Source organism: Sebastes umbrosus, chromosome 19 (genome assembly GCF_015220745.1).
Source record: "Sebastes umbrosus isolate fSebUmb1 chromosome 19, fSebUmb1.pri, whole genome shotgun sequence".
Lineage (NCBI taxonomy): Eukaryota > Metazoa > Chordata > Actinopteri > Perciformes > Sebastidae > Sebastes > Sebastes umbrosus.
In genome coordinates, this window is record NC_051287.1 from 7,939,149 (window position 1) to 7,966,127 (window position 26,979).

Below are 26,979 nucleotides of genomic sequence, written 5' to 3' on the forward strand. Positions count from 1 at the left end.
TTTCATACTGCTATTTGAATGATGGTGATGAACTAGCCGGACGTCACGGATTTACAGATGATCTAACACGCTGTGATGTTTTTATACTGAATGTAACTGAAGACATGAAATGACACACACTCTCTCTCTCTCTGCCCAGCCTGCACCTGCTCTGAGTACAAGCACAGCTTCACAGAGGAATGCCTGTAATGTAAGCGTGAGTGTGTGTGAGTGTGTGAGTGTGTGTGAGTGTGCGTGGTTCTATGGCAACACACAGAGGCCAAAAACAAAAGTTCTGTTTGTGAGAAAACTGTCCATGGGTAAACAGGCCCCAACCCTAACCTTAATGCTGTGTTCACTCTACGAGCGACAACGCTACAAAAGCGTGGCCAGCGACATTGTCGGTGTTGACGTGTTGCTCAAGCGTCCGTCAGGACTGGGCAATATATCGGTATTATATCGATAGCGTGATATGAGACTAGATATTGTCTTTTTTAGATTTTGGATATCGTAATATCGTGATATGGTATGATAAGTATGTTTGTTACGTAGTTTAGAAGGTTACGTTACGTATGCTACGTAAGTTAAGTAACCTACTTAACATAACGTTATGTGACTTAACACTTGTATGTAACTTAAAATAACTCAATTTTGACTTTTGATTTCACACGGGACATGAACAGTGGTCTCCTGGGTGAAAGTCCTGCGTTTGTTTGACCCACCCATCCACCTCAACCTCCTCCATATACAGTCTTTATCTCGAGTTATGCTACATCACCTGACTTCCTCCTTTACCAGCCCGGTTGCACAGCAGTTCGTGAAATAGTCTCGAAATTTAACGTATTGATTCGTGTACATAGACACAAATTTCAAATTGTTTTCATGATGGTCAGCACGATATCAATGCGTATGAAATCCACGTAATTGTGAACCGGGAAGTATAAAGAGCAGTGAACGCTGTGTAGGGACGAGGTCGGGGTGGACGGGTGGGTCAAAAATCACAGGACTTTCGTCCAGGAGATCGGTGTACATATCCCGTGTGAAACCACATGTCAAAGTTGATTTATTTGTCACGTAACTTCCATACTTAAGTTACAGCACTTCCGGAGTTATTTTAACCCAAACCGTGATCTTTTCCTAAACCTAAGTAGTTTTATTTTGAAAAGACTTGAGCGGAAATTGACACATGGGTCACGTGTTCTGGACATTTGTAGGTTAAACGCACGAAAAATATGTTGTTGAAAGTCGTGCTCAATGGCTCAACATTTAGCGTTATTTTCATCTTTTTGAATTTGTTGTTTTGGTGATGTTTTAAAACCTCTTCTAAAAGAAAAATACTGACCTTGGTTTGATTTCTTCGCTACCCTAAGTTACACTTTTTCTGCTGAATTCAAAGAGATTTTGAAGTGTCATTTCAGCCTCTAAGCTTGTTTTCAGTGGTCTTTGACAGCCTCCTATACAGCTGAGTTGCTTTTCATCCTCTTGTTTGCGTTCTCTGACGACTTTGTTGGATCTTAACGTCGACATTTTTGTCTTAAATTTGTAGATTTTTTTCACACATATGATGTTTTTTATCACTTTAATCAGTGTTTTGTTGTTGTTTGAGATCTCTAACATAAGGAACATGGACATGCTTTCTCGCATTTCCACTGCATTTCTATTACATTTCCGCTTTTTCTGATGAATTCAGAAGTGCCATTTTAGCGTGTTCAAACTTGTTTTCCTCGTTGTTGTGTTGCTGCCCTCCCATATGCTCCTGCTTGTGAACGCACTTCATTTAAGGCAAAAAGTCTTGTCTGTTTTCTTTCATCTCTGTTTCCCATCCACTGCAGCCGATGGCTCTTTTTCCTTTAATTAATTCATTTCTCTCCCCCCCTCACTCCGCCACCCCCAACCCACCTCCTCTCCTTCCCGTCTCCCTGCGCTGCAAGTTTGTTATTGTTGTTTGTCAAATTTAGTTTGCTGAGTTGATGATTTACTTTGAGAAACAATTAAACGTCACTTGAGAGGAGAGCGTGGGATGTCTTTGTAATCAAAAGGAAATTAGGCATCAGTTGCTAACATTAGCAGGTTGCAGAGTGCCGTCTCGCTGTTGTTTTTCTTTGTTGGTGTTGGGAGGATAACAGCATCTTTTTTTTCCTTTAGATATGATTGTTTTAGTTAATTTGTTGTTCAGGCTGATAGAGAGTCTCCAGCTCATCCTCAGAGCTTTGCTAATGCTGATGGAATAAACAACAAAAACACACACACGTATTCTGTGTATCAAGATTATCCCCAAAAATGGCCATCATGAAACCGCGAAAATGAAGCTATTAAAGGAAATAGAAATGAAATGATGCATCTGTCAGCATGAGAGCGTTTAATCATTTTTAACCCATTTAATGATTTTCTTTTTGTCCCAATTCTACACACACTCACACACACACACACACACACACCCACACACACTCTCTCTCTCTCTCATGGTGACGCTGGGTCCAGCCTTTAGACTGGCCTGGGAATGTAACTGATTTTACTCAGGGAGGGATTACATGTGAAATTAATCCAAGACACATCGTTGAAGAAAACATTTTATTTTATGTCTTAATATTTCCCACTTTAATAAAGTGGAACCTGCTTATACATAATTAATAGTCAAAAATTGTTAATTTTTGCTCTATTGGATTAAATGGAGGTTATATTTAAAGGCTGGTGGATCTTTTAAATGCTGTAATATTGTCTGGATCATCTGCAATTAAATGTATTTATATATAGAGTCAAATCATAACAGAAGTTTTCTAAAGACACTTTAAGGATCTTGTGTTTCAGAGTTTGTATTTTGTTGTCTAATATTAGATTGGAATTTTTCTGATTGAATATAAACTGAACCTGATCATTCTCAATCCAAAATAATAAAATAAATCCAGTTTTTTTTTTAATCAAATTTCAAATTCTGATATTTACACTATGTCCATTATTATCATTAACATATTTTCCGAAATTTAAATGTGCTTTTTTTATTACTCCACGTCTAATCTTGAACATTTGATATGAAATAAAAAATAAATAAAACTGTGAATAATTCAATATATCAAAGCTTTTCTTTTAAATATGCATCTTATTGATTTTTATTAAGAGAAAAATTTGGAAAAAAAAATATAACTCATCACTACATTTTCATGGAGGATCTGATTTGTGAAATTCCACAATTTTGTTCAGGATGATTACGTGACTTAATTTCCAAAATTACATATCAATGTTACATGCATGTTTATTAGCTGAATCTGTGAAATGTGGAGCGTGTGTAGAAGTGTCAAATAAATTCACCACTTTGTTTTTAAATCAATCAATAATTGTTTCATTTCTCCAACAGAAGTTTATTATCTTTAACAATTTCACAAAACATTATGAAGCAAAACACAAAATGTACAACATTGTCTATTCATTTCACCCTCCCAGTTCAACATCATTCATGTAAAGCATTTATCATCTTTAAACACAGAGAAGGCATTGGTTTAAAGTATCTATTAGCAACGTGTTATACCAAAGATTAAGCTAAAGTGATGACAAATGTAATTTTCTAAATGGCACATATCAGTGTTACATAAATATAAACTGAATCTGTGAAATGTTATGAATGTAGAAGTGTCTTATTAGTCAAATAAGTTCCCCATTTTATTTTTTAAATCAATCAATAATTGTTACATTTCTCCAACAGAAGTTTATAATTTATTATTTTTTAACAATTTCACAAAACATTCTGAAACAAAACATTGTCTATTCATTTCATCCTCCCACTTCAACATCATTCCTGTCAAGCATTTATCATGTCTAAACACAGAGAAGGTTTAAAGTATCTACCAGCAACGTGTTATACCAAAGCTGCAGTGATGAAAAACGTCATTTTCAAAGTGCCAAACAACCATGAAATCACATTTTTACCTGAAGTTCATCATTTTATTTTGAAACTAGAGGATCCAGACTGTGAAGTCTCACCTTCAGCTCCCTACCTGCACCAGCCTTTAAAAAGCAGACTTCCTTTGCTATTAAAGAAGGAATCCTGGGATGTCTGTTTAGTTTGTTTTTTAAAAACAGACCCCGAAAAGTATTGTCAAACCCTGAACCGATTAAATCCTGTCAGCGATCTGACCGGGGCGATCTGCTCCCATCTCTGGCTATTTCCTGCTCCCTCCCTCTCACTCTCTCTCTCTTTCTCTCTCTCTATCTCCCTCTCTCTCCCTCTCTCTCTCTCTCGGCTCAGATGTGGTTTTGTTTAAAGTCGACAGCGTTAATTAAATTAAGCCAGGTCTTGCAGAAGGCACAGTAGGAGAGCCGGCGGTCCCCGGTGGGCCGCGGGTGGAGGAGGGATGGGGGGTGGTGTGTGGTGTGTGGTGGGGGGGGGGTACGGGGAAGCGGTTTGGTGAGCCATACTGGCCCCTTCAGGCAGCCCCCGGTACCACAGAGGAGCCACAGACCCGAGCAGGCAGCTACTGTTAACCGTTTCTCCTCCCTGCACACTGAAGACTGACTCTGAACCCAAAGAGTTAACATGTGTGATGACATAACCTGCTGTTTGTGGACAGCCTTGTTCACATACTTCTGTGGGCAAATATGCTGCTTTATACATGTATGTATAGATTTATTATTAGAAATCAATTAACAACACAAAACAATCACAAATATTGTCCAGAAACCCTCACAGGTACTGCATTTAGTATTAAAAGAATATGCTCAAATCATAACGTGGCAAACTCAAGCCCAACAGGCAACAACAGCTGTCAGTGTGGGCATGTCTGTAAAGGGGAGACTCGTTGGTACCCATAGAACCCATTTTCATTCACATATCTTGAGGTCAGAGGTCAAGGGACCCCTTTGAAAATGGTAATGCCAGTTTTTCCTTGTCAAAATTTAGTCAAGTTTGGAGTGTTATTTAGCCTCCTTCTCGACAAGCTAGTATGACATGGTTGGTACCAATGGATTCATTAGGTTTTCTAGTTTCATATGATGCCAGTATCTTCACTCTGGTTTTAAAACGGATACAACCAAAAAATCAAAAGTTGCGTTAATGCATTACAGAAATTAGAGGAGTTAACGTGTTACTATTGCATTAACTTTGACAGCCCTATTAAAAATCTATTAAAAAATCAGCTGATTTGTTGGAAAAAATAAACATGTTACTCCAGTTAAGAGTGTGTAAAATAGAATAAAAAAAACATCTTTACAATAAAATCACTGTATGGAGGAGGGTTTAAACACAGCTTGTTGGTAAGAGCTCATATTAAGGTAGACACTACTAGCGACAAAAGCTACAAAGCGGCCAAGTGTGGCCAGCTACATTGTCGCCAAGTCGCCGTTCAAGTGTCGCTGAAACGCTCGTTGACATAGTTATGTCATTAAATAGCACTGGGAACTAGCTAACTGCATTTTTTTTAGATGGAATGGATTAAGGTGTTACAAAAGCATATGCGTGGTTGATGCTTCACCGCGTCATTGGAGACCAGCTCAACTTTATTTGTAGCGAGTCACGACTGTCAATCAGCATCGGGCCGTCAATTTGTAGCTTCATGTCATCGGCTTCCATTGAAAATGACTTGTAGCCTGTCGCTCATAGTGTGAACATAGGAGTCATAATGCACACTGAGGTGTTCTGATATAAAACAATAATGAACTCAGCGACTTGAGTTTAGAATGGTGCCATTGTCCTGCACCAGCTTCACTGTTTATACTGAAGAAACCCGGGGAGCAGCCAGGGATGATCTCATGGTTTAACTGCCCAACACGCACACACACGCACACACACACACACACACACACACACACACACACACACACACACACACACACACACGAGCAGCTGTGTGTTCAGCTATGTTGTGTGGATGCTTCTATGACTCATTCCACTTAATGCCTTAAAAATATCTGCCAGTCTGTCTCTTTTCCCTTTTAAGTCACTTTGGTTTTGGACTTCTTGTAACGCGCTTAATGACACAATTAACAGTTGTGCGTGCCTGTGTGAGTATGAGCTATTAGCTTGGCTCCTGGCCCCAAAATGTCCCACACGGGTACACTTAGCCGCCATTTTGTGTCAGATGGGAAACTGACTCATTCAACTATAAGGCACCTGTTTGTGTGTGCACATGCTGTTTGTGCATCTTTTCCCTAAAGAGAACTTTCGTTTGACACAAATCTTTCACACACATGATATAGACTACACCGTGGGCTACATGCACAAATGTAACTTCCATATTTAGAAAGAGAAACACCCAGCCACACACATTTATTGTATTAATGTGTTCCTTTACTCCTGAGGATATTCAGTTGCATTTCTTTCAAAAGTCCATGCTGAAACTGAGATGATATATATTTAGATGTAAACAAACCTCAGCAGGGAAAGTCAAATTTGGGTAACACTTTATAATAACCATCATTTATAAATGTTAAATTGGTGCACCAATACAGTGCTACAGGAATGAGTCTTAAAACTGGGAAATGAGTTAGTATTTTAGCACTTCCGGTTCACTCGTCTGGAAGTAAATGGGTTTTTTAACGGGATTTTAGATGCCTTTAAATACCCCACTAGTGAATTTTGAAGCCTTTTACTAACAGCATTTGCTAACAAGTGGCTAAATGAGACTATACTTAACGTCATCACACCGACTCGTCCTCCTTTACAGCCTCGTTGTTTATACTCGTGCTCATGCGACCGTGGTGTAGTTCGTCTATAGCCTAACATTAGCTTTTTACTTCTGGCGATTGCATTCCCACTTAAAAAAAATCATAAAGTAGTGTTCATTTGGATTATCTTGCTGAACAAAACTTGTAAGTATCATAAATGCTTGTTTGCCATGGAGGTTATTTTCTTCAATAATCCAAAAGCCAATGTAAAAATCCCATTGACTTTTTGTCAAGGGAACCCAGGGCGATGCTAACTTCCTAGTTGGCCTACAAATATACGTCATCCCTGGCGCACTCTATAGCTCACTGCTTACCCTGGTAGCTGTCAGAGCTAGTGAGGCAAGAATTTGAATAAAGTCTACTCAAACTCCCCTCCACCACCACACGTCCCCGGCACATGCCATGTTGGCGTGTTGGCATTTAGAAAGGGGTATTCTTCCACAACTGCCTCAGACGCGTCAAAAGTTTCTGGTCAATGAAATGACCTCTGCCTGAAGATGTTCGCTGCCTTTCTGTCCTCGTGAGGACATTTGGTTTCTACAAAGACCTCTCTCTCTTACACACACACACAGACACACACGAATGCCTGTTGCAGATGTGGACGATCCCTGGTGCAAACAAACATTTGGCTGCAGTAACCGGCAGCAGAGAGCGGCACTCTGATTTGCTCCAAGACTACGATGAATATCACGTTATCAAACACACACACACACACACTCATACACGCACGCAAATCAGCTTGTACTTGTGGTGACAAAACTGCTTTATGTTGTTGATAATGTGTTAAATATTTCTTAGTTGTCCTTCTCGGCTGCACAAAATGTCAGACTTTTTCCCCATTTAATTTTAGAGTGTGAAATCATTTTTAATATTCATCTTTTATTACACAAGATGACTCTGATCACTAATTGTCGGCAGGAATAAGTTAAGATGAAGTTCCTCCACGATGAAAGAAGCTCACGCGACATGTTTTGTTTTTATTTATTTATTTAATTTTTGCAGTTGATTATTAATTGTCAGTTGTCAGAGCTTCCTTTAATGCAACACCAAGTAGTGTTTGGAGTGCGCTGCCTGCTGACAGCTAATATGCTGTGTGATTTTAACATGACAAGCTGTCAAAACCGTTTTCTCGTAGAAAAATTCATTTGTGATCACAGAAAAAGCAAAATGTGAGAGATATTTATCAGCACTTATCACACAGTCGCTGAATCTTGATGAGTTTTTTAACAACTATTTTAAAAGTCTCTTAACGTTAAGAGGGTTTCGAGAGGTTGTGGGTCGTCAGTCCACTGTCTTATTATATCTGAGGGGGTTTGTGACTTTAATAACACATTTCCCTCTACATACGTATATCCTGATCTGATGCATATGTTTGACATCTGTTAATGCATGCTCTAAATATTAGGGCTGGGACGATACACTACCTCCCGATTCGATACTATCACAATACTTACATATTTAATATGTATTGCGATTTTTAAGTATTGCGATTCTACAAGTATTGCGGTTCGATACGAATGATTTATTGAGATTTTTGTTAACTTTTTTAACACTAGACCATGGGACAAACTTGAAACATACACTTCTAGGGACTTTTACTTTGGAAAATATCTAAACCGATACAGTAAAAATGTCGGCTGATTTGACTACGGAGATGAGAGTGACGGCTGGCTTGACCGCACGTTACCGCGATACGATAACGTTACCTGTCCATGACAGAGTTAGCATGCAGCTTTAGCCGTGATGTCTAGCTCTGCTTCTCCTGGCAATGTGTCAAACCCAAAGTGTTTCTATACTTTACTGTATGTGTAGTGTTTACCAATTTGGATTTAACATGTGAGGGTGCAGGTCGTATCCACACGGACCCTCCGCCGTTTTATGCCTACCTGTTTTGGTTCGCTGCGGTTTGTTTTGGTTTAGACGGATACGGAACGGATATGGAACGGACATGACGTCACGTTACTCAGACTACACCAATAAAAGCGGTAACTTCCTTCTACCTCTGCATAGACCTACATGAAGCAAATACATCGATTCTGGCATTAAAAAATCTATTTCCAAATTGGAAAAAAGAATTGCGATACATAGGTGAATCCATTTTTTTTCCCCCATCGCTACTAAATATGGAATAACACATTTACATATGTATAACTAAAAACAACCACCGAAATATGAGAGTTATACCAGAGATGAGAAATTGCATGAACTTTTAGAACTTACTGAGGAAGAAATGAAGGAAAAGAAACAAGTACCAGGGAATAAAAGACAAACGAGGAAGAGGTCAAATAAAAGAGCAAACGGAACGAGAGGCAGAAGATACGAAGTGAAAGTATAATGTGAAAAAAAGAGCGTTGGCTCCAACAAAGCCTGCGTCTTAGCGATCTGAATATCAGCCTCATAACACACACACACACACACACACACACCCTGGACGTGTGGCTGTAATGCACGCCGGTGGTGTGGATTAGCTTCATCTTTAATCATTGTTTTCATTCCGAGCACGCTCTGTGTAAAGTATACCTGAACACAAAGCGCTGAGCGAGCCTTTCTCTCAGCAGCGGGTTGCACTCTGCGCTGAATGAGCTGCTCAGCAGGAAGACAGCAGGTTTCACACAAAGCCAGACCACAAGAACCTGAAGTCAGGTTTTACTGTTGAACTGCTGAACACGCTGCAAGAAAACTTTCTCATCTAGTCACAAACTGGACCTGATTGTGGCGCTAAAAGCAAAATTAAGGGATCACGAAAGTTATTATAATTCATCCTGAGGGGATCATAAATGCCTGTATGAAATTGCATGGCATTACGTCCAATTATTGTTGATATATTTGACTAATAAACAAAACTTTCGCCCTCATTGTGGCACTAGAGTAAAGTCATGGGATCACTAATGTCAGCGGGCTTCATGGACTGACCTAATGACATTGCCTTTCCTGGCTGCATGGAAAGTAGTATTGGTTTGGCTGAAGGTAAAGTGGAGGGTTATGTTTGTTATTGGGCAGTTAAAGAGCTGCTTTTCTGGACTTTTTGCTCCTTATCATATCATGCCACTCCTCAATAAAAAAATCTATATCTCACGGTCAGTTTGGTTGAAAGCACTGAAAAAGTGAAAAGGTCTGTCAGTGGACCTTTGAGTTGAGATTATTTTGTCACACAACAGGTGTTCAGACGCGTTGAAGTATTATCACCTGAACCCTGCTGAGCTGTTGATATCAGCAACAACACGCTTGTCCCAATTGCAAATGAATTGGACTGCATCCTCTCTCTGGATTTTCGAGTCCTGAGTTGAACTTGCCAAGTTCGAACTTAGCAAATTGAGTGTATGAGAGAGGTCTTACAGTATACTTTGTGACACCTGTAATGACATTATTTTTAAATATCAGTGGAAACAGTGAAAGTGTTTGAAATTGTGAAGGCAATTTTTCCAAACACGTTGTGAAATTGATGCTTAAAGTGGTGAAACTGGCACCAACAATAAGTCCCTTTTATGTAACACATCCCAGGAGAATTGTACAGAATGAAGGCAGGTGTATGATTACAGTTTGATTGCAGTACAGTGTGTTGTCAATAAAGCACTATATCCATTAAATGAACGTTTAATTACCTTGACAGACAGTTTGGCTTTACAGGAAGGCTCAGTTTTAGAGTTAGAGTGAATGTACAGATATCATACGAAACGAAAAAAAATCCATTGGTAACAACGTCATGTCATTCTAGCTTGTTGGAAAGGAAGCTATAACGCTCCATGCAGTTTTTTGAATGCAGTATAAATGTGTTTTCACCTATTCTAAAATCGTTTATTTGAATATTTCTGCATACTGGGGTCCCTAAACAGTCTTGGAATTACATAAATTGGGCATGACTGGAAAGCTAAGACTTGTGAATTCAGTGAGCCCAATTTAATGTATTAATGTGTGATGATGTTAGTCCCCATAGTAGCCATTTCATTGTATTGAGACCATTTTTTGAAACTTGATGTCACTGTGTAAAATGACCTGTTGTGACCTCTAGGATAATCACAGCATTGTGACACTTTACAACCACAAACTACAGACCTAGGGCATTCAGAGGATGGATAGTTATCCTAGGTAGATTGACAATGAGGAGCTTTCTGAGCAGTTTCCAGAACAGAAACGCTCGCCATCCAATCACCAAAAAATGCAATTCTCATCACAGCATGGCTTTTTCTATGGTGTTCCTCAAGGTCTTGGTGGCCAAATGTGGTATTTTGGAGGGATTATTGATATTTTTTATCAATTCTCAAGAGGTAAAAAATGGTTAACTTTAGCACCAAATCTGTGTAACAAATGGTATCAACCCAAAACTTGCTGCACCAACTTATGAGACCTAGTAGAGCATGGGAATGGCCATCATATACTTCTATCATAATGTTATTAGCCCTTTTAAACTTTCACAGTTTATTTTATAATTAATAAATAGCTTCGTTCATGTTTATTTCTGATTTATGACTAGGACAACTTGACTCACAGTGCTGCATCTCAAATTAATCTTCAGGTTCCCAGCTTTCAGATGATGTACACCACTTCTATGTGACATCTACTGTTGGCATGCTAACTCCCCCTGAATACGCCCTGTACCCCACTAAAAAACACAAAAATTGGTCTTTTGTTGGTCTCAGAGGGTTAACAGTAATTCGGATACATAAGAGCTTCATAAGGTCATAATTATGATTATGACTCGGATGATGTCGGAAACTGGCAGGTAACTCCCATATGACAAGCCTACTGTAGCCTTCAAACTAACTTCTCAAACGTCTATTAAAGCAGACTTGTCTTCAAAATATCCTCAAGATGTTATGACAAAGTTTACCTTCATTCAACAAGTTTACCCCCCCCTCCAGCTCCTCCTCTATTTTCAGTCTACAGGAAGTTGAAATAGGAAGTTTTTTTTTGTTAACCCCCCACCGTAGCACTTCCCTCCAATTTGTTGAATTTCTAAAAATGTTCCGTTTGTTAGGCTGAAAAGAAAATCACAGAAAAATCACCATAAGGGCTGCTTTGCATTTTTAATTAAGAAACTAACATATGAATATATTTGCATATTATTGAGTTGCAGATTAAATCATGCATACATAATTAGCGTGCAGCAGCGCTCGTTCGTTCGCCTCTCTCTCTCTCTTTCTCTCTCTCTCGCTCTCTCTCTCTCTCTCTCTCTCTCTCTCTCTCTCTGCACTGTGCTTACTGTTTTTTCGGCAAGCTGTGGTTCTGATGGATGCCAGACACACACACACACACACACACACTCGCTTCTTCAGACACTCAAACACTCACATCACAGACACACTTACACACCCTCTCCAAACACTTGCGGTACTGTGTGTGTGTCTCTCTCCCTCTCAGTTTGTTTTTTGGAGGAAAATTAGCGTCTGATTTTCTCCGTCAGAATTGAGGCCACGTCAGGTTTTTTATCCTGATTACACCGGAGAGAGAATGAAGAGCTGTCTCTCTCTCTCTCTCTTTATTTCTTCTCTCAGTTTCATTCCTTTAGTCTGTCAGACATATTGTTTATCTATCTATCTATCTATCTATCTATCTGTCTTACATTACGTCAGGTTAAAGTCTCCACATCCACACGTCACATCTTCTGTAATTACAGTAACTTTTACTACAACTTGGACGTATTTAGTGACCATTAACAGCTAGCTTAGCATTGGTGACTGCACACAGCAGCACTCAGAAGTCCAATTCTCTCTGATAGAGGAAGACCACCCACTTCCAATGTTATCAGCCGATTGAATGGGCGTTATCAGGGATTATCAGCGTCTAAAGTATTCTCATGTAACGGTTCGTATGATATGTTACGAAATAGTTATTCCTACTTTTTTGTTTGTTTTCCTACGAATGTCCAGCAACTACTTAATTAGGTTTAGGAAAATATCGACTTGGTTAGAATTAGGCAAGAAAACTACTTAATTAGGTTTAGGAAAATATCGACTTGGTTAGAATTAGGCAAGAAAACTACTTAATTAGGTTTAGGAAAATATCGACTTGGTTAGAATTAGGCAAGAAAACTACTTAGTTAGGTTTAGGAAAAGATCGACTTGGTTAGAATTAGGCAAGAAAACTACTTAGTTAGGTTTTGGAAAAGATCGACTTAGTTAGGTTTAGGCAAACAAAACTACCTAGGTTTAGGAAAAGACTGTGGTTTAGCTTAGAATAATTCTGGAAGTGGCGTGACTTAAGTATGTCAGTTACGTGACAAATATATCAATGTTGACTTCTTGTTTCACACGAGACACGAACGCCAGTCTCTTGGGTAGAAGTCTGGTATTTTTTGTCCCACCCGTCCACCCTGACCTCCTCCCTACGCGGCGTTCACTGCTCTTTATATTTCCTGGTTGACAATTATGTGGATTGCATTCAAATTGATTTTGTGGGGTATATATCAATTACAGTGCATCACTTTTTGAAGATATAGCTATGAACGGTGTAGGAGACCAGCCTGAGTTATATGCCTGTATGTCCACAGGTGTTCAACACTTGGCAGATATCTGTACATGAAAGGACAGTACTTATGTCAAAATCGTACATTACATGTTTTTCTCATTCACTTTGGCTCACATCTTGAATAAGATTGTTTGTTTGTTTTTCTAAACATTAAGTTCAAATCTTTAAACAGTTAGTTTGTTGTTCACAACAGATTTAAATTTTTCATTCATTCAAGCAAATTGCACATGTTTTCGCACATGTGCAAAAGAGTCAGTACAATAACCACTTGCACGTCTTGCTAATCAAAACTGATGTGAATTTGTCGTACTCTTCACAACTTTTAAACATCGTTTGAGCCATCAAATGCAACATGATCCATTCAATTACAAAAATCTATCAGACATGCATGTATATTCCATAAATATCTATGATGAGAAGGTACAATTTGTTGTTTTGAACTGATTTACTGCACTGTCTTTTCCAGTAAACTTTGACCAACACTGTTGAAATGGGAATGTAAAAAACTCAGCTAGACAGAACTGATGTTCTTGTCTAGTACAGTAAGCAGTCAGTGCCAACAAAAGGTAGAACAAAACAGAGATTTTTATATGAGAAACATTTCCAGGGTTGACTGCCATGGTGAAAAAAACATCTGAACATTTTGACAAGTACAGCTCACACGATGGCAAAACAACTTTTCATTTCGGTGGCATTGGCCAATTTACTGACACAATAACTCAGTTTTGGAACATGAATGAAATGTTTTGGGTGAGTTACCATCTTTTGAAGACACACAATAGAGTTGTGATGTCCTATGAAACAGTTGTGACAATTGCACACACAGTTTAGAGAAAGTTAAGACAAATGGGCCAAAGTGAGTGAGAAAAACTGTAACTGAGTTTTTTTGTGTATTTCTTTCTTATTCGTATTTTGCATTAATATGTTTGGAGCTTTTGCCACGAGAGATCCCATCATGCTTTAGGTGATGTAATGTTGCCATGTCAGTGAGCCAGCTGTGGGCTCCACCTGAGCCCTGTCTATTTTCACCTAATGTTATTTTGGCGAATCTGCACCATGAAGTCATGTTGCATTAGCTATACTAGCAGTTTGTGTTTGCGCTGTAACCATGGACACAGACGACAATCACCTGGACCACTGTAGAAAATGTCAGAATCTTATGAGGATGATTATGAGGCAAGTTAAAGGAGCTTTGTTGTATGTTGTTTAGGCACATTTCTCACTTTAATACCATGATGGATACCTCCAATGACTGAGAAGAAGATATGTGATTGTGAGTTGAGTTCAAGTTGAATGTTTCTTACAATCTGTGCAACAGTTGGATGGAAACATATACTGATCTCACCTGTCTCATACTCGGTCATTCACAATCTACCTCGCTGCACTTACATGTGCCTCTGTTTCAAATGTGAAAGTGTGTGTACCTCTATGGTCCTCTGTGTGTATGCATGGTTGTCCATCACTGTGTGTGCATTTGTGTGTGTGTGTGTGTGTAGCTGCCTCGCTCTCGACTCTTCAATCCTGTCGATAACTTTAATTCAGGCCTGCAACATAAAACGACTTGAATCAAAGGCTCACGATAGGAAGTGGCTATATGAAGAGAACAAAGTGCAGTCGTGCTGAGTGTGTGTGAGAGAGTTCCCAGGCCTTTAGGCCAGCACTGATCCATGTGTGACAGAGAGAGAGAGAGAGAGAAACAAAGGGAGTTATTGCAAAAACATAAAGAAAGAAGAAAAGAAAGAGGAAAAGGAAGAATATGGGAAGGAAGGAAGGAAAGAAAGGAGGAAAAAATGAAGGAAATTAGAACAAAAAGAAATGACGGAAGGAAACATGAAAGAGACAAGGCAAAAAGGAAGGAGAGAGTGGAAGAAAGGAGGAGGAAAGATGTGAAAGACTAGAAGGAAATAGTACAGGGGAAAGAAATATGATGAGAAAACAAACTCAGAGACAAAAAGAGATGTAAAGAAAGAGCGGGAGACATTGAGAAAGACAGAAGAGGAGAAAGAGAGAGAGAGAGATTGACAACTGGGCGGCGTAATGTGAAGAAAATCCTGTCGGCGTGAAATCGGGATGAAATGTGAGATTATAATTCAACCAGGGATTAACTGTCATCTCACAACCAGAGAGGAGGAGGAGGAGAAGAGAGGGAGGGAGGGGGAGAGGAGGAGTGACGAAGTATAAGGGAGAAAAAGGGAGGAAGAGGAGGGGAAACTGGATGGGGGCATGGCATCTTGAGATGGGGGAAAAAGGGAGTTAAAGTGTGAGGAGGGGAAAGATGGGGGAGGAAGGAGAAGATGAGGAAGGGTGTGAGGAAGGAGGAGAAGAATGCAAAGTGGGACGGAAGTTGGGGAAAGGAGGGATGTGGAAGAGGAGGAAGACGGTGATGGGGACAAAGTAATAGGGCGGAGGTAGAAGAGGAGGTAAGGAGGAGGAGATGGATGAGAGGAAAGGAGGAACAAGAAGAGAACAAGGAATTGGGGAAGGGAAGACGATGAGGAGACTTAACAGAGAAAGTAGCAAGCGAAAGGGAGGGAGGAGGGAAGAAGAAAACAGAGGGGCGTTAGTGAAGAGGGAGGAGGGAGGGAGGAAGGGGAGAAGGCAGGGAGGATGAGAAAGGGATGAAAAGAGGAAGGATGTGTGACCGTTAAAGCGGAGACAGACAATAGCTGTTGTCCCATTTATGTCTCCGGTCCACCTTAAATAGATTGGAAGCTCAAGGGTGTATGCGCTTGGAATAGACTGTACCACCTTAAGGTCAAAGGTCACTTTGAATGAGTTTTTAAAAACAGAATTGAACACTCAGCTAAAACTCTCCTCTTGTATTTCCTCTTCCATTGCTCCCTCATGTCCTCCCTCCTCCCTCCCTCCTTCCTTCCTTTTCTCCTTGGATCATTGCTTTTCTCCTCTACTTTCTCCCTCGTTTCCTTTTTTCCTCCCCTTACCTCCGCTCCTTCTTTTCCTGCCTTAATTTCTTTACTTCCCTCTCCTCTCACCTTTTCTCCTGTCCTCCCTGCCTTTCTTTGTTCCTCCATTCTTTTCTTACCCACGTCCCTTTCACCTCCCCTTTCCTCCACTCCTCCTCTTCTACCTCTGTTTCTCCTCACCTCTCCTCCTTTCCTTTGTGTCCTCCACCCTTGTGTGTTCCTCATCTTCTCCCCTCTCTCTTTTCATCTCCTTTCCTCTCCTCCCTTCTTTTCTCTTTGCCACCCTTATTTTCCAACCTGGTCACCTTCCCTACTTCCGTTCTCCTCCCCTCTTCCCCCATCTTTTCTTCTCCACTTTTCACCTCCTATCCATAATTCTCTCCTCTCCTCCCTCTTCCTTATACCCTCACCTTTGTTTCCTTTCCGCCACTCCTCCTCTTCTACCTCTGTTTCTCCTCTCCTCCCTTCTTTTGTCTCGTCCACCCTTGCTTCCTCCCATCTCCTCCCTCCTTTTCTCCCCGTCCGCCTTTTTTTTTCTCACACATTTCCTCATCTCCTCTCTTCTTTTCTTCCCTCCTCTCTTTTCATCTCCTTTCCTCTCCTCCCTACTTCTTTTCTCCTCTCCTCTTCCCCATCTTTTCTTCCCCACTTTCCTCCTCCCTTTCATAATTCTCTCCTCTCCTCCCTCTTCCTTATCACCTCACCCATTTTTTCCCCTTTCCTTCCCTCCTCTCCTCTCCTAATGCTCTCCTTTCAGCACCCCTTCGTTCTCCCTCTCCTCCTCCCTCTTTCCTCCGCTCTTCATTCTTCTTCGTCTCCTCTGCAGGTTTGTTGACCAAGCAAGCGTCAGACAAAATTAAAAATGCTGTCTCGGCTTCTTTTCCTCAACCGGGTCACTCTTTTTGGGTTCTATAATGTTTTTCCCCCTTTTGCACTTCTCTCCTCCCTCCCTCCATCCCTCCCTCCCTCCATCTCTCCATCCCTCCATCTCTCCCTTCATTCCCCATGCAGTCTGGTTGGGTACAATGCTGGGAGCCAGCCAGCGCTGCAGACAGATGGTCCACTTATTAGATGTGCATCAGCCCTCCCTCCCCTTCCTGCAGCTCGCTTTTTAATCAAATTAAAGCCGAAAGAAGAGGAGAGAGAGGGAGAGAGAGAGGTAGAGAGAGAGAGGGAGGTTTGGGAGGTCTGCTCGCTTGTTTTGGAGTCTATTATTTGTTTGAATAGGATGAATGATGACGATGTTAATATGAAATTTGGAAGACTGAATCACTGTCTGTGGTGACTGTGTTGGTGACTGCATGTATCCCCCCCCCTCCCCAATCCCCCCCGAGCCCTTGCTCTTTTTTTCTTCATCCCTCTCTCTCTTCCTGTCAGTGGGATTTTATTTTATGCGGTTTTAAAGGGGAACTCCACCAATTTTACACATCAAGATCAGCGTACTTGTCGGAGTTTGTACCAGTGGAAACAGTTGTATAGCGTCTTCTGTGGCTCTGGAGGAGCTTTGTCAATTAACTGATGATGTCATAGGGATATATTGAAACAAGGGAAGAAGGGAGGAGAGTAAATAGGAGGGGGGGGGCAAGGGAAGATGTAAGTGTATATTGATAAGAAGTGAATGTCAATTGATTTTTCCATTGCAACATCAGCGCCCAGAAGCAAAGCTACGCTTCTGCCATTTTGGACTGAAAGTGACTACCAGACGCCAGTAAAACGTCCGCCTACAAAGTGATGTACAAAAGTAAAACAAAATTATTTCTATTCCATTGTCATATTGAATGTCTCTACCGAAATGGTCTGTGTTGAACAATACAAATATTATAAATATGCATACTATTATAACTATTTACTTATTTAAGCCGACAGAACCAGATATGTCGTATGAGCCTGCAGGGCGGTGCAGTCCCGTGGGTCTGATGCACGTTCATTATGCCGAGGAAAATAACTCTGGATTCAGCTATTAGTTAATTTTGATGATGATTTACATGAGGACTATTTAAGTGTTTGATTTACTTAAAAAAAAAATGATCCTCTGATTTACAGACGCAATGGAATCGTTTGCGTTTTCAGTCCAAAATGGCGGCAAAGCTACTGCAGCGCCATCTAGCGGCTGTTGTCAAAAAAGCACCAGAGTTTTGTCTCTTTGCTTCTATACTCTTTGACATAAACCCTGGAGTTTGAAAGACATTTGCCAGGGAAGGTCTAAATGAAAAGATCAGATTGCATTATGGGACATGTAGGATCCAGCGTTTTTGGGGGCTTACCTCGTAGACACTAAGAGTCAGGATATCTCGCGCTCTTGTGAGTCCCCCGACTTTATGGAAGTGCCTTTAAAAGAAGAACTTGCAAAACTGAAAGTGAGCACAGCGGAAATGTCCGTGATAATGCCTAATGGCACCGGAAAACTGCGTGCACAACTACAGTAAACACGAGATGCCCAAGTTGAAGCAGCAAGTCGGTGTGTTTACTGTCATTATGGAAGAGGAGTATGTCTTTAATCTCCGCACCGCCCTTGTTATAGACAGATCCAAAAATGTTACAGCTTATTGAAACAACCTGATCTGAAGCAGCCAGAGATATCACAGTCCTTCCTGGCAGACCTGCTGGTGTTGTGGTAAATCTGCGGAGCGGGTATTTCTGTGTCTGTACACAGACCTGCGTGTCAATCAGACTTACAATGGAGGCTCTGTGGCGTGTTAAAGTTTACCTTTAATTTCCAAGGCGCCATCTGACCAGTTTGAATGAAACTTTGTGATCATGTTGCAAATAAACAGTTGAGCAGCTCCTCACACAGAACTGTTGTTTTAACACAATTATATTTAGATAAAAGGCCACATTACACAGGCACAGCCAGTTGTCTGGGATTTCAGTAACACTGTGTGCCAGAAAAAAAAAATCAGACAAACACTTCAGATCAATACAATCAGAGGCATTTATGGCGCCTCCTATTGGCCAGTTTGAACATTGTTTCCTTGAACTGCACTGCTTCTGATTAATCTCATCTTCATGTATCCTGCTTCAACTTTTACAGCCTGATTAAAACATCTAAATAATGAAGTTGATAACTAATCAAGCTGACAGAATGTGTAGTGACTGAGCCTCCAGTCAGTCAGACATCTAGTATTGAATATAGTTAATGAAATGTGTGTTTTATTGATGGTTAAAAACACACTGCAACTCCAACTTTGGTAAGAAAACAGAAAGCAAAATCTACAAGATGATCAACATGTTAGCCAGGATGTATTTAATCTGAAACAATGCAAGAAAAGAGGAGAGGAGAAAAACAAGGGAGGGGAGGAAACAAGGAAACAGGGGAAGAAATATGAAAGGAGGAAACAAGAGGGGAGGAAGAAGGAGATGGGAGGAGAAAACAAGAGAGGAGAGGAGGAAACATGGGGAGGAAACAAGGGAAGGGAGGAAATATAAAAGGAGGAAAAAAGAGGGGGGAGGAAGAGGAGGAAGTAGGAGACAAGAGGAAATGAGGAAACAAGGGAAGAAAGGAGGACAGTGAATAGGAAAAGAGGAAACAGGTGAGGAGAGGAGGAAACAAGAGGGGGAGGGAGGAAGAAGGAGACGGGAAGAGAAAACAATAGAAGAGGAGGAAATGTGGGGAGGAAACAAGGGAAGGTGGGAGGAAATATGAAAGGAGGAAACAAGAGAGCAAATCAGGAAACGAGGGGAGGGAAAAGGGAGGAAGAAGGAGACAGGAGGAGAAAACAAGACAGAGGGGCAAATAAGGGAGGAGAGGAGTAAACATGGGGGGGACAAGAGAAGAAGGGGAGGAAATAGGAAAGGAGGAAACAAGGGGAAGGGGAAAAGGGAGTAAGGAGATGAGAGAAAAAACAAAATAGGAGAGGAGGACACATGGGGAGGAAACAAGGGAAGAAGGGAGGAGAGGAAATAGGAAAGGAGGAAACAGGTGAGGAGATGATGAAATCTAAAGGGGAAGAAAAAAGGGAAGGAGAAGGGGGAAAAACAAGGGATGAGAGGAGTAAATACAGGGAGGAAACAAGAGAAGAGGAGGCAATATGAAAGGAGGAAACGAGAGGGAAAAGGAGAGAGGAGGAGAAAACAAGATAGGAGAGGAGTGAAGACAGGTGGAGGAAACAAGGGAAGAAGGGAGGAAATAGGTGAGGAGAGGAGGAAACAGGGGATGAAGAAGGGGAGGAGAAGAGCGGAGAAGAAATGAGGAGAGACAAGAGGAGTAGAGGAGTGAAGAAGGAGAGTGTGTTGAAAGAAGCACATGGTCTGGAAACGGTGGAAAAAGTGAATATTGGGCTCAGTTCAAAGGAGGAGCTGAGAGAGAGAGGGGGGGAGAGAGGGAGAAAGAGAGAGAGAGGGGGAAAGAGAGGTAGAGATAAAGAGAGAGGGAGAGAGAGAGAGGAAGATAGAGAGACAGAGAGAGGGAGAGATAAAGAGAGAGGGAGAGAGAGAGAGAGGAAGATAGAGAGACAGAGAGAGGGGAGAGAGAGAGAGATAGAGAGCATGGAGAGAGAGAAAGAGAGGGAGAGAGAGAGAGGGAGAGAGAGAGAGAGGGAGAGAGAAAGAGAGAGAGAGAGGGGGAGAGAGAGAGAGTGAGAGAGAGAGAGATAGAGAGGGTGGAGAGAGAGAGAAAGAGAGGGAGAGAAATAGATAGAAGGGGGAGAGAGAAAGAGGAGAGAGAGAGAGGGAGAGGAGGAGAAGAGAGAGAGAGAGAGAGGGAGAGAGATAGAAGGGGGAGAGAGAAAGAGGAGAGAGAGAGGGGGGAGAGGAGAAGAGGAGAGAGAGAGAGGGAGAGGAGGAGAGGAGAAGAAAGAGAGAGAGAGAGAGATAGAGAGGATGGAGAGAGAAAGAGAGGGAGGGAGAGAGAGAGAGAGGGAGAGAGATAGAAGGGGGAAAGAGAAAGAGGAGAGAGAGAAGGAGGTGGGAGAGAGAGAGAGAGAGGTGGGAGAGAGAGAGGGAGAGGAGAAGAGAGAGAGAGAGAGGGAGAGATGGGGGGATGACTTCCAGATTTATTGTGGAAAGTTGAAAGAGTGTCGGCGAGCGCGCGCGTGTCCGCGAGCCCCTGTGTGTGTGCGTGTGGTTATATGTGCGTCCTCTCTTTCCGTACATTCTCCGCGTGTGTGTGAGAGAGAGAGAGAGAGAGAGAGAGAGAAGGGGAGGGGCGCGTGTCTCTCTCCCTCTCCTCCTCTCTCTCTCTCTCTCTCTCTCTCTGCCTACTTTGCATATTGCGCGTGCCTCAGCTCGGCCATATGGGAACATGCAACTGAAGGAATTGTCGGCGGGGAAAAAACACGCGCAGGAAGGAACACGCGAGGAGCGGAGCGGCGCGAGCTGGAGATCATAATAAGAAAACCAAGAGAAAAGTTCAAACAGAAGAAGAGAAAGAGGGAGAATAAGAGACGGGGCGGGGGGAGAGAGATAAACCAAAACAGAGAGAGAGAGAGAGAGCGAGAGGAGAGAGAGAAAGAGAGAGAGAGAGAGAAAAGGGAGAATAGAGTTGTTCATCTTTGTGCGGAGGAGAGGAAGAGATGTATTGTGCGTACACCATCCCCGGGATGACAGGCAGCTCACTGATGTATTACTACAACGGCAAAGCGGTAAGACTCCTCCATCCATCCCTTGTTCCGTCTCCTTCTCTTTGGGGGAGAGAGAGAGAGAGAGAAAAGAGAGAGAGAAAGAGTGTGAGAGAGAGAGAGAGTGAGAGAGAGAGAGAGAGGAGGTGTGAAGGTGAAGAGTGTCGCTTTTTACGCACCAACTCTCCAACAGAAGCGCGTCAAAAAGCGCGAACGGACTGTGACTCTGTCGGGGTTTATTATAGGAAAGTGGGAAATAAGAGTGCGTGCGTGTGCGTGCGCGCGTGTGTGTGTGTGTGGGATAAATAGGTTGAACAGGCTCTTCTGACATGTGATGGATGTGTGTTTACAGTGTGTGTGTGTGTGTCAAGATTGAAGATTCAAGATGTTTATTGTCACGCCGGTTATTCAGGTACAAACGTGTGAAATTGTCACACTTTTTGCTGGTGAAGCTCCATTAAAATAATAAGTTATGTTATATTTACATTACAATTTCATTTACATTACAATTATAAAAGGAAATACTTTATACAAGGACATATTAAGAACATATACAGGCATATTAAGAACATATACATTCAGAACATATACAGTATAAGATATATTTTTGTGTGAGAAGGTGTATGAATTATATATTTGTGTGTGTGTGTGTATGTGTGACACCTCCACTATTAGAACTATTGTATAAAAGAAATAGTCCCACGTGTACATTTTTATTAATTGTCTCACATATTTTTTGTGCATTAGACGCTTCCAGATTCACCTGGAAATAATCCACTGGCAGCTTTATTTCTGTCTTTTCCTGTTTGCTTATTTCTATTTTTAAAAAAAAGGACATAAATGCGGTACAATAACAGCCTTAGTGTTGAATTGAATGAATGTTTTTTGTTTGCTCTGAGGCTGAAGGACACGCGTGTGGTTTTTGGGGTTTGTTTGATAGTGTGTGTTCATTCAGGGACTTGTGGCTTTTCATATATCTTTTAAATTTCTCCTAAAACAAAAAAGAAATAGTAATTTGGCCTCAAATTATATTTGTGATATCTTATTATAGTAGAATTAATTTATTTTATCAATAAGTCAGGAAATAAATCTGTCTTTAAATAGAGAGTTGCATTTAATATGGATATCAGTGATATTTTGTTATTAACCGTGTTATTTTGAATCAATTTTTATGCCATTAAAATAACATAAATGCAGCAAATTATAAAAATTGAGAAATTGGAGGTCTGTCCATCTATCTACATATTTGCGAATTAAAAATGTAATTGTTATTTCTTATTTGAAATATACTAATGAAAAATCATAAAACACTGTCTGGATACAAAAAGAGAAACACATCTGAGAAAGTCATCCAGCAAGTATGAAGCTGTCTGACCTCCTATGAACCTGTCTGTCTGTCTGTCTGTCTGTCTGTCTGTCTGTCTCCCAGTAACCCCACCAGTACCAGTTCAGCACCAGTCACAGGGTGAAGTGATTTAGAGGATGAGGTGAAGGCTCTAACAGAGACAGGGTGTAAAAGCAAAGCGAGGGTGAATGAATTTCACAGGTTTTCTCGCTTTAAAAAAAGCAGGAATGTCTGCAAAGTCGCAGGTGTAAATGAAGATGGAAGGCTGGGATTTCCTACAGATCCACCTGTCAGTGAACTGTCTGCCCGCCTTTGTCTCACCTCTGACTCTTAATCGCTGCTTTTACACCAGTTTAAGAGGAAAGAAGGAGGAGATGACAGCGAAGGCGGAGGGAAAATTATGACAGGAATAATCATTTTTAAAAGAAATAGTGAAATAATTCTTTATCCAAATTGTTGGAGATAGTTAATACAATTAAGCAGTTTTAAATTTATAATAATAATAATGATTATAATAATAATAATAATAAGTCTGAACTAGCAGGCCTTCTGAGATGATTTATCAGTCAGACGCAAGATAGAAACTGTGAATATTTGTCCACAGAAATTATATTTATGCAAATAAAACAGCAAGCAGACATTTAATTATTGTTTTTTAAATTTTGTAGAACAAATGTATGATTACATCTTTACACAAATGTTTTTAATGATGCATTTTTTGTAGTTTTCACGATTTGATTTTTGTGGTTTAATTACTATTTTCAAATTTTTAGTGGATTTAATCTTTTATGCATCCAGTATTTATTTTTTATTTTTGTAGACTAATATGTGAAAATACTGGAAATGTGTTGATTGCCTTGACGTGTTCATAACCTTAAATTGTGTGGCTAATAGTAATCTGGTTTTGTGGCTGATGTGACCTGTGCAGCTGTAAACAGAGCCTCTGTTGTTCGAACGCCGCTGCGCCAACAGTCGGCTTCTGTCTGTTTTGGCGCCTGTTGGTTCTCCGGCCTCCGTCCGGCCGCCGAGCACATCGGCCCCGCGCCGTCGCCCGTCGGCTCCGGGGCCTTATGCCTTTTTGTCCCCGCTCTCTCCCCGTAGTTCAGGCCCTTCTTTGTATCTCTGCAGCTCCGCTCGGAGCCGGAGCTCTTCAGCAACGCGATGCCACGGGGGCTCGGCGTGGCACCGCTTTGTTTGGGCGGCTGGCTTGCTGCTGGATGGCACATTGTGCCGACGGTCTTGATCTGCTGCCAAGCTCCTTTCCATCTTCACTTCACCCCCCTGTCTCACTCTGTCTGTCTGTGTCACAGCTTCTTTACGCCCGCCGTCACAGAAAGAGAAGACGCACAAAATAAGGGAATCGCCGAAATAAAAGTCTGTTTTTGTAGCTGGGTTTGTTTTCGGCGATTCTGCGGTTGCGGATTCAGACAGAAGTGGAGCGAGTGGAAACTGGGGCAGAGTGGTCGGGGGGTAAGAGAGAAGAGACAGAGAGGCTCGGACAGATCTGCAGCAGCAGCAGCAGCAAGCCGCGGCCCGGCGAGACCAAACAGTGAAGAGTCTGAATCGGGGCTTTGGTGTGGGGAGAGTGTGAGGGGGAAGGGGAGAGGAGGAGGAGGAGGAGGGCGAGAGCCGAGGCCTGAGCTTCGGTTAGCGGCTGTCGGCTCGCTAACTTAAGCTCCAGCGGCTTAATGAGGCAGCAGAAAGCTCGGCTAAAACAAAAGGCCTCATTTAAAGCCGGCCCGGCCAGCCGGCTATTGTTATGCTAACGCAGCATTTGAATATTCAGTAAGTTTTAATTAGGAGGGTCCTGAAGCAGCCTGCCAAAATCCTGCAGTCCTCTCTCAATGTGTAGCTACAGGAAACACACTTTAAACACTTTAAACCGATCATTCTGCCCGTCCGCCGTTTAGTTTGCAGTCGCTGAGACGGGCGACACTCCAAATGTGGGAAGATTTTAATTATTCTTTTTTAATATTTTATTTTTTTTAGTTAATGAATAATTATAGTTGGATACAAAATATTATTTCTTATTCTGTTTTTTTTTTTTTCAAAATGTTTATGTTTATTCAACTGGATTTTCAGTTTCAGTTATTGTACATTTAAACACATTTATAATTCCATTAGTATTTTAGTGCTTTCACTGTCGAACAACCAGTCAAGAGGAGGTCAAAGGTCAAGGCCAAAATCTCCTGATAAAAATCCTTTGTTGAATAAAAATATTGATCTCATTTTCCCAGATAGGTGACTAATTTTATTTATATATTTTTCATTTTCATTTATATATTGCATTTTTCTTTTATAAATTTGCTTTTTTTTTTTTAATGAAATCGTTTCATCATGGGAATCTAAATGACAGAAGTGTTATGTAACGTCAGTTTTAATGACTCTGCCCCGACTCCTTTTAAAATCTCTTCCGGTGAAATGATTAAAATGACTAAAAACTACAGAGAGAAGCGTTTCACGCCTGCAGCAGCGAATATGCAAATGGAGGTGTTTCTGTGTGTTATTGACACTGTTGTCTAATAGAGACAAGGTGCATGTGTTTGGTGGTGTGAGGGTTTTTTTTCTTTACATCGCCTTTTTTATTGTTTTTTTTTACATGCAAGGATAAAACGAGGGTGTGTTTTTCACACGTTCGCGTGCACTTTGTTCCGTCTATGAGGAGTTAATACACGATAAAGGCCAGTTTAGTGTGTGTGTGTGTGTGTGTGTGTGTGTGTGTGTGGACATCCTGTGTGCTCAGTAGGCTGGAATTAGAGCACAGCGTGTTATGCAATTATAACTTTATAAATAGACGCATTGTGTGTGTGTGTGTGTGTGTGTGTGTGTGTGTGTGTGTGTGTGTGTGCGTGTGCGTGTGTGTGTGCGTGAGTGTGCGTGTGTGTGTGTGTGTATGCAGGCCTCTATCTCCATCTGCTTGAGTTATTCTGTTTGAACAACTAAAAAAAAAGTAGAATTTATTGTGTTTTTTTGTGCGTAAATGTGTGTGCTCACGTGTCCTTTCTTTGTGTACAAGCATACACTTTGAACCGATGCTATATGAGTGTGTGTGTGCGTGAGTGTGTGTTTGAATTTGTAGAAGTGCATGCTCCTTTCTTGAGTCCTCCTGTCTTTTTTCTTTTTCTTTTTTTTGTTTTATAAATGCTGAAAACATGCGTCTCTTTCTTTGATGGGCATGTGTTTGTTTTCTCTGTACACCACAAGGTTGAGATTAAATCATGTGTGTATGTTTATGTGTGTAATGTATGTGTTTGTGTATGTACTGTGTGTGTGTGTGTGTGAGTGAGTTTTATTAAATAGGCCTTTGTTTTTATTAGGATGAAAAAATTCCATTACCATTGAAAAAAATCTGTGTGTGTGTATCTGCTGTGTACTGGAGGATAAAAACCAGTGTGTGTTTGTTGTGTATTTCTGAGTACTTTTTTTTGTGTACGATGATAAACATATTTGTGTGTGTGTGTGTGTGTGTGTGTGTGTGTTGTCCGGCCTGACACACAGCATTCAGCCTTAAACTTAATCCTCCTGCATCAGATTATCTGACACTGATGCCGCTGATACACACACTGATACACAAATAACTGCTGATACACACACACACACACACACACACACACACATAGGGCTGGGTACCGCTCCCATTTGAACCGGTACCAGAACCGGGTATTCGATAACCTACGTTACGGTAGTCTGTCTCACAGACGTGTGTGATGCTTTTAAATGCACCTCTGTGTTCACTACTGTTTGTTAAGTTTTTAAAAAAAAAACATTTTTCTTATGCTTGGACAAAACCAACAATACACAAACACACACCGGCCACAAGAACTAAACATCAGATTTAGATCCCTGACACATGATATCCACAGAGCGATGATACACAATCACATAAATATGAAGTGGAAAATGTCATAGCATCTATATATGTATATGCATAAGGATAAGGAGCCGCTCAGTCCATTACAGTTGATTACAATCAACAGTGATGCAACAACAAAAGATTTAAAGTAGGGCTGTCAAAGTTAACGCGATAATTATAACAGCGCATTAACGCAAAATCCTT

General features: G+C 41.1%; 1 protein-coding gene across 4 annotated transcripts in view; it reads left to right on the forward strand.

The window, feature by feature from the left end:
• Positions 1-26,979, forward strand: part of LOC119478654 (transcription factor 4-like) — a 227,091-nt gene that overhangs the window by 131,963 nt on the left and 68,149 nt on the right. The window contains exon 1 of one of the 4 annotated variants that reach the window (XM_037753540.1): positions 21,185-21,601. The exons of 2 other annotated variants lie outside the window; for them this stretch is intronic. In XM_037753540.1, the coding sequence (XP_037609468.1) occupies positions 21,533-21,601 (69 nt within the window). In that variant the 5' untranslated portion in view covers positions 21,185-21,532. Of the gene's footprint in view, positions 1-21,184; positions 21,602-26,979 lie in introns of those variants that run through there. One more of the 4 variants, XM_037753539.1, reaches the window with a different exon arrangement.